The 13,318-nt window shown below is 40.7% G+C and overlaps 1 protein-coding gene across 8 annotated transcripts in view; it reads left to right on the top strand.

The window, feature by feature from the left end:
• Window positions 1-1,716: 1,716 nt before the first annotated feature.
• The window catches only part of arnt2 (aryl-hydrocarbon receptor nuclear translocator 2), a 367,704-nt gene continuing 356,102 nt past the window's right edge, over window positions 1,717-13,318 (top strand). For 5 of the 8 annotated variants that reach the window (XM_048562709.2, XM_059639326.1, XM_048562712.2 and 2 more), the window contains exon 1: window positions 1,717-1,866. In XM_048562709.2, coding sequence (XP_048418666.1) covers window positions 1,733-1,866 — 134 coding nt within the window. In that variant the 5' untranslated portion in view covers window positions 1,717-1,732. Of the gene's footprint in view, window positions 1,867-2,085; window positions 2,151-13,318 lie in introns of those variants that run through there. The other 3 variants (XM_048562713.2, XM_048562714.2, XM_048562715.2) reach the window with 2 other exon arrangements.

Here is a 13,318-nt window from a genome sequence, read left to right on the forward strand (position 1 = left end):
GCTCCACTTTCTGGTATTCAAGCTGAGCAGTGAGTACTATTTCTTAGTTGTACTGTCACATCATCAGGAAGTCATTTTTTTCATATGATTCACTCAGCAGCTCCAATTCAATTTGATTTTTTTTCTCAATTGAATTCAGCATTGACATTACAGTGGACAATTACTTACAGACACACTTGTCGCAACTCTGTAATATCTTGGGGTTGCCAGAAGTCCCAAATAATTAGAGTTTTCCACGGAGGTATAATTTATATTTAATATGTAGCAGCTCTCTCCATGTGCTGGTTAACCACAGAATCCCTACACTGTGGAAGCAGGCCACTTGGTCCATCGGGTCCACAATGATCCTACAAACAGCATCCCACCAGACCCACCACCCTACCCTTTCCCTGTAACTCTGCATTTCTCCTGGCTAATTCCACTAGCCTGCGCACCTTTGGACACTATGTGCATTTAGCACGGCCTATCCACCTGGTGATAATATAGTTTTGGTACACGGGCTGGAGGCAGCTATGTGCTATTCCGGATACTTCCGTGTACATGCATCTGGCCACTTCATTCCTAAATCTGAGATAATGGGAACTGCAGATGCTGGAGAATTCCAAGATAATAAAATGTGAGGCTGGATGAACACAGCAGGCCAAGCAGCATCTCAGGAGCACAAAAGCTGACGTTTCGGGCCTAGACCCGAAACGTCAGCTTTTGTGCTCCTGAGATGCTGCTTGGCCTGCTGTGTTCATCCAGCCTCACATTTTATTATCATTCCTAAATCTTCCTGGAATTACTTATTCTGATGTATTATTGATTAGTCCAGGAAATGTTTCTCTCCCAATGATTTTTTTTAAATCAATAAGAAGCAAGAAACGTTCAAAGAAAGTTCTTTATTGTCTGCAATACCCTCCCTGAAGGTTCAACTTCACTCTCCACCAGGGACATTCTGGGAGCGTCGGGAATTTGATACACACTCCCCGTCAAAGACAACCATGATCCCCCTTTAAACGGGTACAATCCAGATGACCCTCCTCATCTAGGCGCAATCCAATATCCCCCTACCCCGGAAACAATCCACATCGGTACCCCGCCTCCGAAGGATACAGATTCTCCCCTTGCCCCGGGACATTCTAGATCATCTCGCCCTTTAGGGGACAATCCAGATCCCTCCCAAGACCCAGAGAAAAATCCAGAAACCCCCCCATCTCGGGAGGATAATCCAGGCATTCAGATCTCCCATCCCTCATGGAGACAATCCAGATTCCCCCTCCTTCCCGGGGACAATCCAGATTCCCCCTGGGAACAATCCAGATCCCCCTCCCTCCCGGGGACAATCCAGATTCCCCCTCCCTCCTGGAGATAATCCAGATTCCCCTCCTTCCCGGGGACAATCCAGATACACCCCCTCCCTCCCGAAGACAATCCAGATTCCCCCTTTCCCCCGGGGACAATCCAGGTTCCCCCTCCCTCCCGAGGACAATCCAGTTCCCCCCGCCCCGGGAATAATCCAGATACACCCCCTCCCTCCCGAGGACAATCCAGGTTCCCCCTCCCTCCCGGGGATTCCCCTCCCTGCTGGGAATAAATCAAGTACACACGCCCCCACCGCCGGACAGTCCGGTGGATTTGGAAGCAGACGCCCCCCGGGGGTCCATTCCGCAGCCCCGCCCACTCCGATCCGGGTCCTGGCGGTAGCTCCGCGGCTGCGCAGTGGGCGCTGCTCATTGTACTCGCTTTGGCCATGGCCGCCGAGATGAGCTCTGAGGTTCCCGAACCGGTGGCTCTGACAGCACCGAGTAATCCAGTGACACCGGGACCCGGGCAGGTGAGGGTGATTGGAGCAGTGCCTGCCCGTGGAGGGAAGCGGCGCTCGGGGTAAGACCTTTACAATTACCCGCGGCTTCAGCTCCAATTAAATGCAGGAGCGGGAAGAGCGGCCGTAACTGAGGGGCTGGTGCTCGAGTAACCAGGGGAGGAGCCAGGGTAACTAAAGGTGGGACTAATGTAACTAGGGGAGGGATTAATGTAGCTAGGGGAGGAGTCAATGTAAGTGGAGTTGGAGCCTAACATAACTTGAGTAAGCAAGGAACTGTCCGTGGTAACTACTTGAGGGCCTGGTAACTATTGGCGGAGCTAGTGTTCCCAGGGGAGGAGCCAGGGTAAGTGGTGCGGGCCGTGTTAATGAGGGTGGCCTATGGGAACAAGAGGCGTGGCTGGGTAACTGGGGTATCTAGAGGCGGGGCTTTGGTGATTGGAGTGGGGGTTTGGTAACTACGTGAGGAGCTATGGTAACAGGGCAGGGAGAGTTTAAGTTAATGGGGGGGCCTGGAGACATGTGGGTGTGCGCAGGTTTTTGTGCAGATGTTTAGAAAGTGGGCCAGTGATGAAGTGTGATATGCATGCATCTGTGTGAATGGGGCCAGGCTGATTGGAAGGATGGTTAAGAGTAAGTGAGAGAGGAGTCTCAGAGTCGATTGTAGTTGGTGTGTTACTGCTACAGTAGGGTTCTCACAAATTGGTGAATGAGTGGGAGGGTCTTGCAAAGAGTAGATAGAATGTTGGGGGCAACCCATTTGGTGATGAGATGCACAACTTGTAAGGGCTTTCACAATTCAACAACAAGGCTGTTACAGTGAAATGTGGAGAAATAGAGTGGTAACCACAAGGTGGGCCCTGTCATTGAACGAAAAGAAATTGACTATTTGTTAAATAAATAATCATTTTGATTCAGCATTTGCACTGAAGGAAGTGGTCAACATGCGGTCTTCATCCCAGGAATTCTGACATTGAATCAGGGACAGACACAAATTAACGTAAGCAAAAGAATAAAAATTGTTGTAGTCATTGATAAGTACCCAGAACCAAATGATTTCTGTCCCATAATTTTAAAATATGCAGATAATGGTAAATTTCCAGTAAAGACCTGTTATCTCAGATTCCTTTCCTTAGATTGGAAATCCTATCATTAAGGGAAAGTGAAAGGGAGTAAACTCAGAAACTAAGAACATTTAGTTGACAATGGATAGGAAAATACCTATTAATGTCATTCATGTATCCATATCCTGGAGACATTTGATAACCCCCTCAGAAGTAACTGAAAAATTCAAGTTGAAGCTTATGGAATTGAAAGCAAGTTGTTGACCTGGTTAGAAATTTGGCTTAGTGGCCAGATACAGAGAGTAGTGATAATGGGCAGATACTCTGCTTATCAGGATGCAGTATTTCCCAAAGGCCTGTATTTGTATCTCAGTTATTCACTGTATTTAGTGATGATTTTGAAGATGCAATAAAAAGCAACATATCTAAATTTGCCAATGATATAAAGATGGGTGGCATTATAAGCAATCTACATTGTGCCATAATATTATGAGGGAAATTGATATATTGTGTGAAGGAAAAACTTGTATGCAAATATGATTTAATTTGTTTAAACCTAAAATTGCCGAAGGGAGTCATTTTGAAATTGTGACAAGGTTAAAAACAGTAGAGGTTCAGAAAGAACTGGGAACCATGTATCTATACTCTTGTGTCGTCATCATCGTAATAACAAATAAAACTATTGAAATGCTGGTTTTTATAACTATCATGCTAGAATTACAGTAGGGTAGAAATTATGCTTTGGCTATATAAAACCCAATTGAGACCACATCCAAGATAACAAAGTGTGTAGCTGGATGAACACAGCAGGCCAAGCAGCTCCTGAGATGCTGCTTGGCCTGCTGTGGTCATCCAGCTACACACTTTGTTATCTTGGATTCTCCAGCATCTGCAGTTCCCATTATTTCTGAGAACACATCTGAAGGATGGTGAGCTGCTCTGGATGTCATACCATAGGAAGAGTAGACAGAATGCAAAATTATTTTTAATCACCCAATTTGGAAATGTTATGAGATTCCTCCATGGCAGATGGGACTTGAACTAGGATATTCTGGCACACAGGCAGGGACACTAACGCTGTAAGACAAAACTGTTGAGGAAATGTTCACCAGAATGGTACCTGAATTCAATGGGTTAAATTATGAGAGACAAAGTGGGGCTGCCTTACCTGAAATTTCGATGTAAGTGATGATTTGATCAAAATTTTCAAGTTATTAAGACAAACAGATTGTGTGGATATGGAGAAACTTTTTGCTAATAGGGAATTGGTGGGCAAGAGGGCACAATTAAAAAATTAGAGCCAAATGTTTCAAGCCTAAAGTAAGACATACCTCTGCTCAAAAATATCTTTTATTTTCAGTATAAAACCAATAGGAAGGAATCTAAGCAAATTTGGAGACCAGAACCACTTTTATTTTGGCTAAAACTCATTGAGGCGCTGAGGTAACTTTGAAACAAGGTACACTCATACAAAAAAGATTCGTGGTTATTCACACTTGAATTAGCATCACATAATAGGAGAAAAGGTTGCTGATTGGTTGTCAGATTGGATGAGGTTATTCCCATGAAGAAAGCAATGGGGAATGATTGACTCCTAGGTAATTCATAAAAGATGTGAGACTTTCATTGGCAGATATTGAGTAGCTATGATATAAATCAACTGATTATCTTAATTTAGTGGTTACTGTAACTTTTAGCACCCTCTGGACTGTTCAACAAGTGCTTCCCAACTGCATCTAACAGTAGTAGGTGTTTTGTTTTGGGTTTTGCAACTGTGATCTGTTGAGTATTGTTTATTTCTATTATGAACAACTCAAGGAATGTGCCATTTGATTCACTCCACTAATTGCTGGGACCTGCGATACATACCTGACATTACACTTTCAATGTATTGTTCATTTGTATGGTTGGAAGTTTGGACTGGTGGCAACATCCTGTTAGAGGAAAATATTATCACTTACATAGCTGCTACATTGTTGAAATACGAAATGTCATATTTAACCTATTGCTAACATTCTTGAGAGATAACAAGAACTGCACATGCTCCAGTCAGAGACAACACACTGTGGGCTGGAGGAACACAGGCAACTCTCTAAAATATTTGAGATACTTTGCCCTTGAGCATTAATGAGGTCCCTTATTCTTCTGCTGTATGAGTTGTTCGAAATTTGGCATTCTTCCATTTGCCCTTTTTGATTACAAGACAAAAATCTTTGGCATCATGTTTGTTTTCAATAATATAGTATTTAATTTCTGAATCTGTTGAATTCTCATTTTACTTCATTGACAAAGTGCATGTAGTTGCTTTAAGAAGTACTATTCTATTTCGAAGTATTCAATAAGTAAGATTTACAGGGATGATGTATTCCTCACCCAGGCTATTGCTTTGTCCTGGAAGTTTGATGGCTACCTGGCTACCTAGTTTGCTGGCCTACCGTATTTCCATTCACCGTATATTTCCACTAACTGTAATTAATTTCACACTGATTTGTGTTTTTCTGGCTAGGTGTTGCTCTCCTATTCAGTGTCATGCTTTTGTTCTTGAAGTGAAAAAATTTTGCTCATTGTGCTCCACTTCATGCATTACTGATATTCCATAAATTATCTGGCGAACTTATTTCCATTTTGGCTTGAGCCAACTTTGTGCCGTCTTGTGATTAGAGAAAACAACACAAAGTCGCAGCCAAAGTTTTCTTGCTACTCCGTACAATAAAACTGAGTTCCACACATATGAAATCTATTATCTTTTCAAGTTTGAATCTCTAAGTGACCTGCACCCAGGAATTTGCAGTCATCGTAAATATTTTACAACAATGTAATAAGTGTCATGTGGTGTTCCGTTTCATCATTTTAAGAAGGTTGAGAATGTCAAATGCATCGTGGTTTACATGGATTCACATGATTTTCAAGATTTTTGGAATATTTTGGAATATAACGTAATTGCATAAGGTTAAAAATCATTTATAGTGTGGCCTCTTGAAGTTCTCTTCATCTGTCAACAATATCTGTGTTGCTTTCACTGTAATGATATTGGATTCTGTGTCCCTTGGAAACCATCAAACCAAATATTTTGGATAGGACATTTTACCTTGAATGTGCAAGCTCATGTTGCTTTGTGAGAGAGAGTCAGACGTTCTGAAAGGAAGCCTGTGAGTAGACAGTACAAGGTATTTCTGGATGATTGTCTTGGGTGTACAATTTGTGCTTCAAAATTAATGTGTTCCCCAGCACTTTGAGTAATAACCTGTAGCGGTATGTACTTTTTGTGACATGTAATCAGCAAGTGGGCAAGAATAATTGGTTCAGTTTTAACAAAATCAGCTTTTTGCATAAATATTTTTATAAAGTTTTGTTTTTCAGCACATTTATCATCCAGCCTTTGAGCACAGTGAACTGTTATCTTGAACCACTGGTGGAGATACAGCCACACTGCTGTGAGAGACTGAGGTCAAGGATTTTGATAACAATGCAGTTTCTAGTCAGGATGATGTGTGACTTGGAGAGGAGCTTGCAGGTTGTGGTCTTTGCATGGATTTGCAACTGTTATTATTCCAGAAATAGAGGCTGGTTGGAGTTTAGAAGATGCTGTCTGAAGACCTTTTTTGTGTGAGTTGTACGTCTATGTTGTTTGTGGATAGCACATACCAGTACTCAAAATACTAAGCGCTGGTGGGTGAATTTGTCGTCAATATTCCCAAAATGCCTGGGAAGAATCAGTCACTGGGGGAATCACTCAGAAATGTTGCTGCTGTAAGTAGAATGGGCAATATTGGTGAGGAGGGCCTCTTCCAATCATGAACTTGGTTCCTTCTTTTGTTGATTATAATCAGTTCATAGTGAATGTTTTGCTGGGATGCCTTTTATCAGGGAAGCTACCAGTAGATATCTGTCAGGAATTGAGTTTTTGGGTTTTCTGGAGGATTTGGGGTGTGGGGGTCTGGTAATGTTGCAAGTGGGAGAATGTGGCTGTGAGGAAGGGTGGTGAGGAATGTGATTGCAAGAAAATGGGGGGGGGGTGCAATACAGTAGCTTCAATGGAGAAGAGTCTGTAGGAGAGGTGAGAGAGGTGTGAAGAAGGCTTCAAAAGGGACAGTCTTGAAAGAGGGTGTTAAGGGGCTGCTGCAAGCGTGCAAAGCAGAAAGGCTGCAAAGGAAGGGAGAGAGAGAGGGAGATTGAGGGGTGGGGAAGGAGGCTGACGGGTGAAGGAACGGTTTTAAACCTTTCAATAAAGGAATACTTTCCTAACTAGAAATGAGAACAATTTGAAATCACTGAGAATGAATTCCTTGCAAATGGACTGTCAAGCTTGGTTGACTTGTGCTGATTTAAATTATGTGAAGTCTAAGAAATTAGTGCTGTCTTTCTAGATATTTGTAGTTGACCATTCAGACATACAATGACATACCTCTGAAGCAGATGAGGCTTGAATTCAGGCCTCTGGTCCAGAAGTAGGGACACTACTATTGCACTATAAGATCCCTTAGAATCAGATCACCCTTGTGTGCCAGATATATCTCAAACTCTCAGACCATGGCTTAGGAGGCCACTGCATCATCCATTAGGCCACTGGGCCTTCATTACTTTCCTTATATGTTGTCATTTTAAGTTTAGTAGTAGGTTGATAAAGATTGAGGGTTCTTCTAATTCTGATCCTGTGTGAGTCCACATATTGTATATCTGCACATGCAGGAATTATTGTTGCATCATGACTACATCACCTGATGAGAATAAGGTAAGAATGAAAAAGTAGCCCTTGAAAACATCTCAAGAAGAATCCTCAAAATACTGTGCCCTAGTACACGCTACCGTCACTTTGCATCAATGGTGGAAGTGGTAAATGTTTAAGGTGGCAGATAGGGAAGAGGCATGGGATTGGCATTAACTTAAAATGCTGAAAGGCAGTGAAAACATGATGGTCTGAATTGCCTCCTTTTGCCCTATGACAGTTCTGAGATCTGATCCAGCGACTGCTTTCACCAGTTGATCTCAAGCTTTTTGAGTCTTGTCGGAGCTGCCCTCATCCAAGCAAGTAGAAAGTATTCTGTCACACTTCTGAATAGTGCTCATGCTTGAGCATTATGCAATTAGTTATTTATTGAAGAGTTCCAAATCTTTGATCTACTGTACTCTAAAAAATGTTTATATTAGTAGCCCAATTAAGTTTTTGGCAAGTTGTAATGTTACACGGGGTTGGTTAGATTTTCTCTTGTTGAAGGTGGTCTTTGCTTGGTACTTGTATAATGTGCATATTACTTGCCTCTTAACTGCATGAAAGTTGTTCAGGACTTACTGGATTAGGCACGGACTGTTGCAGGGATTTGAGGAGTGCAAATTGTGTTAAAAGTACCCAAATATGAATGAATGTTCCCACTTTTGACCTTGGGAGGAAGGTTATTGAAGTAGTTGAAAGTGTTAAAACCTTTTCGGCTACACTGATGAACTCCTACAGTGTTGCCTTGGGGCTGAAATAATTGCCAGATGGAGAGAGGGTTCCCTTCCAATACCTATTGATTTGGATTTTGTTAAAACATATTTACAGAGTAAGTGATTGGGCTACGATGTGGTAAATGAAATATAATGTGGAAAATGTGAAATTGTTCATTTATCAGGAAGAATAAAAAAGCACATTATCAAATGGTGAGAGAATGCAGAGGCATATAGGTGTCCTCATACAGAATTGTAAAAAGTTAATATGCAGGAAAACCAATAGAATGTTATTATTTATTGTGAGGGAATTGACCACAAAAATGGGGAGGCTCTGTTTCGGGAAACTGGACAGGTGAGACCGCATCTGTAGTATTGTACACAGTCCTGAGTACTTTTTAAAGGAAGAACGTGAACATGTAGAATCAGTTTGGAAACGGTTGTTAAGTTAATACCTGAAATGGGTTGATGGTTGCCTAATGATGAAAAATCAGACATGCTTGGCTTGTTTCTGTTGGAGTTTAGTAGTGTAAGGGGTGACTTGACTGAAACATAAAATCTTGAGGGGTCTTGACAGGTTAGATGTGGAGTGGATAGTACCTCTTACAAGAGAGCCTAGAAGTGATGGATGCAGGTACAGTTACAACATTTGAAAGACCATTTAGATAAATACATGCATAAGAAAGTTTTGGATGGATATGGGCCAAATGCAGGCAAGTGGGGCGAGTTTAGTTTGGAAACATGGTTAGTGTTGACTAGTTGGACCAAAGGGTCTATTTCCATGCTATATAAATCTGATTCTATACCCCAGCTCTTCACAAAATATGTTAATAGTTTTGATGAGTAAACCAAATGCAGTAACTCCAAATTTGGAATGACATAGAGCTGGTGGGAGGGTGAGCTCTATGGAGGATGCAGAGATGCTTCCTAATAATTTGGACAAGCTGAGTGAGTGAGCAAATGCATGGCAGGTAGGTATAATGTGGATAAATGTAAGGTTATCCACTTTGGTAGCAAATACAAGAAAGCAGATTATTTTCTGAATGGCTATACGTTGAGATAGGGAAATGTTTCTATATTTCTACAGGACAGCAATTTAAAGTGATTACCAAAAGAACAAGTGGTGACATGAGGACACACTTTCTAATGCCGTGAGTGGCTAAGGCCTGAAATGCATTGCCTCAGAATGTAGTGGAGACTAATTCATTTGTGGCTTTCAAGACAAATTGGATGAACATTTAAAAAAAAATGCAAGGTTATGGGGCAAAGACAGTAGCCTATGATCAACTAAATTGCTTTTGCAGAGAGTTGGCTTGGACATGATGGGTTGAATGGCCCTTCTGTGCTGTAACCTTCTTGCTTTTCTGCAATTTTTTGTAAGGAGAAGCAGGGGAATTTCAATGGCATTTTCAAACAAAACAAGAATGGTGCAATGTTCAGTCAACTAAGGACAATCCATAATTACTTTTGTTCTAAACTGAAAAATATGTATCTTTTCTTGTAACTTTGATTTTCATTATAATTTTTACCACGATGTTTTCAAATCATGCAGTCAGAATCGAGCTTGCGGTTTTTCACTATGTTTGCTATATGATGAGGTCTGAATTTTGAAGGAATAACAATGTGCTAGTATATTGATTATGGTGCGTAGCAGGAATACCGGTTGCTGCTGCTGCAAAGCAAAAACAATTTCAGCTAGATGTGATCAAAATGCACTTAGCACGTAATGGGAGTGTCCAGCCGTTCACCAAATGTAAATGACATACATTTTTACTCCTGATGCAACACCCCACTTGGTTTGTTAAATTGACAAATGGATCTGTGCTTGTAAATATGGTACCCTCTTAAAATACAGACATAAAAACATGTATGAATCAAGTGTTCGAGGTCAGCAGATTGGACTGATGTATTGTGCAATGTTGCAACACATTACACATTTCTAATCTTGTGGTTTGAGTTCCTGTAAAGGTCATAATGAAATGCTGGCGTTTTTATTATGATCCCAGCTGATGGCACTATTGGACAAGTCTGATCCCACAATGAAATCTGGCTTGATAAGAATTTTTCATTTTAGCATTTTCAATATAGCAACTAGTCAGTTCAACATATTCTGACTTGGCTCTGGAGTTTCATAATCAAAAGTTTATTACATCAAATAAATAAAACAAGCTATCTAAATATATAACACAGTTGGAAAGACCTTAAAATGCATAGTAAAACAAAGTTTCATTCAATCAGTTACCTTACATTGTTTATTAGGAACACATACATTTATGGATTGAAAACTGGACAATGGGCATTTGGACATTACTGGGTTGCAAAGGATTTAATCATGTGATTGCTTAGAACTACAGAATGTAAGCATTAAAGGAGACTTCAGTCAGTTTTTGTTGACAAAGAAATACGTGACCTTGGAAATCTGTATCCAGCAGAGTTTTAGAGAAAGGTAAGAGTGGCATTTTACACAATTAAAGGTTGCAATATTGTCTTTCTGTCTGTAAAAGTCAAGGGATTGGAGTTGAAAGCAGCATTCTGTATATCTCTCGTTGAAGGGGTATGAAAAGCCTTGATAAAGCTTCAAATAATCTGAAATCTGTTCTGAAGATTTCGTGTCATTTTGCATTTGACAGCAACATGACCTCATTGACAAGAAACCAAAGGAACTGTGAGAAGGTCATCGCATTTACCATTTTAGTTTGCCGACTTGATCCACTGAGATTCATTTTTTAAAATTTTGATTTGGGGATATATAGTTTAATTCACATACTCGCTTCATTGATAACCAGTTTGCCACTTGTTTGAAGAATACGTTTGCCTGAAATAAATATGTCAATTTGAGTTCATTGAAAAAGCCTGATGAATGTCTGTTTTGTTCTAATTAACGGTAATAAAGAGAAACAAATTGACCAATTCTGGTGATTCAGTAAGACATTTACATTTTTGGTACAGCTCATGGAGTAGTGCAGCTTGATTTCTAGTGCACACCTCCTGCCTGAGTCTATCATATCCATTAAAGAATCTCAGTCCAGAGAAATTGCCCCCTATGTCAAATATATCCCAAACTGATTCTTCCCAGTTTCTTTCTTGTGAGCTGTGGAGTCATATTATCTGAATACTCTCAAAATTGAGACCGTAAGGTTTTCAGTTCCTGATGCCCGGCAGATTTCTATCTAACCTCTGCTGGTTTGGAAGTTTCACAAAGAAAACCTTTCTACTGAGGTGATTGTATTTCCCTGACTGTCCTATAGTTATGCAAGAAGAGAATTGCTTCTGATCCCAGTCAGGCCTCCTCAGAGTTGCTCTAAAAACTTTCAAGTTCTGGGTTTTCTAAACCAAAATCAATCTTTACTTATTTTGAATTGAAAAACAACCTGATTTGGCCTTCAATATTTAACCATCTGTTGTAAACCACCACAGTATAAACCATTTTATCCCATTAACACTATGGAGTCAGCAGTCACCTGCTCTCTGACACATTACTGGATTAGGTCACTGCTCTGGAAAGACACTAACCTTGTGGTTTTACAAAATTTGTTCACAAAAGTAAGCAGTATCCAGATGTCACTATTTTGAAATTGAAATGCTAAAAATGGCATTTATCCACCTAATCTTTTACATCTGCAGGAGTCAGGGCATGAATCTTATGTGGATAACATAAAACTGTGAATAGCACTAGAATGGGAATCCATTATCTGTCCCAACAGACCCTTAAGTACTGTATGATCCAGCTGGACTTGTCACAGAAAAAGAAATTGCGTCTGGGTCTGACCTCAGATGAATCTGCAAATATTTACATGTATAACAAGGATCAAGTGTAGATTATATCTCACATCTTTCATCACAATATCTTGAGGATCACTGCTTCAAATATGCAAGATCCAGCTACCAAGATTCAGCATAGATTCGTGGAAATACCTGGATTCCGTGGGTTAAGTTACGGGAGAGAGGACACAAACCAGGAATCTTTTTCAATTGAACTTAGAAGTTTAAGAAGTGATTCGATCAAAATTAGCAAAATATTTACAGAACAGATGCAATAGATGGAGAGTGAGTATTTCTACTGGTGGGGGACTGAAATTAGACTATATGATGTAGGAGTAGAAGTAGGCCTTTGAGCCCATCAATTCTGTTTTGTCATTCAGTGAGATCATGGCTGATCTAGTCACCTCAACTTATTTGCCTGCATTATCCCAAAACCTTTGATTCCATCCCGGATCAAAAACATAATTAACAATCCAGCTTCAACAGCCTTCTCTGGTCAAGAATTCCACAAATTGACTAACCTCTGATAGAAAGAAGTCTTCCTCATACACGTTTTAAATGGGCAACCCATTTCTCTGAGACTATGCCCGCAATCTTCAATATTTCAATAAGGTCTTCTTCTAAGCTCCAATGAGTATAAATTCAAACTGCCTCCAATGTCAATGTTTCTTTCCTTAGATAAGGAAACCAAGCATAGTATTCCAGGTGTGTTTTAATTAGTGCCTTATTTAGATTTAACAAGACATCCCTATTTTTGTCCTTCATTCTCTATGAAATAATGGTAAACACTTCATTTATCTTCCCTATCACCAGGTGAACATGTGCACTAGTTTTTTGAAATTCATGCACAAGAACACCCAAAGCTCTCTGCGGTGTAGCTATTTGACGTATTTCCCTATTTAAATAAGTCAGCTGTTCGATTCTTTCCCAAAGTGCATAACCTCACAGTTTCCACCTTGTATTTCATCCGCTGTTTTTGCCTATTTATTTAACCTGTATGTGCCCCTGTACAGATTCTTTGTATCATCCTCACTACTTACATAGAATCATAGCATCTCTACAGTGTGGAAACAGGCCCTTCAGCCCAGCAAGTTGACACTGACCCACTGAGCAGCCCATCCAGCCCCATTCCCCTAAAAACCCACCTAATCTATACGTCGCCGAACACTACGGGCAATTTAGCACGGCCAATTCACCTAGCCTGCACATCTTTGGACTGTGGGAGGAAACTGGAGCACATGGCGGAAACCCATGCTGATATGGG

Source organism: Stegostoma tigrinum, chromosome 33 (assembly GCF_030684315.1).
Source record: "Stegostoma tigrinum isolate sSteTig4 chromosome 33, sSteTig4.hap1, whole genome shotgun sequence".
Classification (NCBI taxonomy): domain Eukaryota; kingdom Metazoa; phylum Chordata; class Chondrichthyes; order Orectolobiformes; family Stegostomatidae; genus Stegostoma; species Stegostoma tigrinum.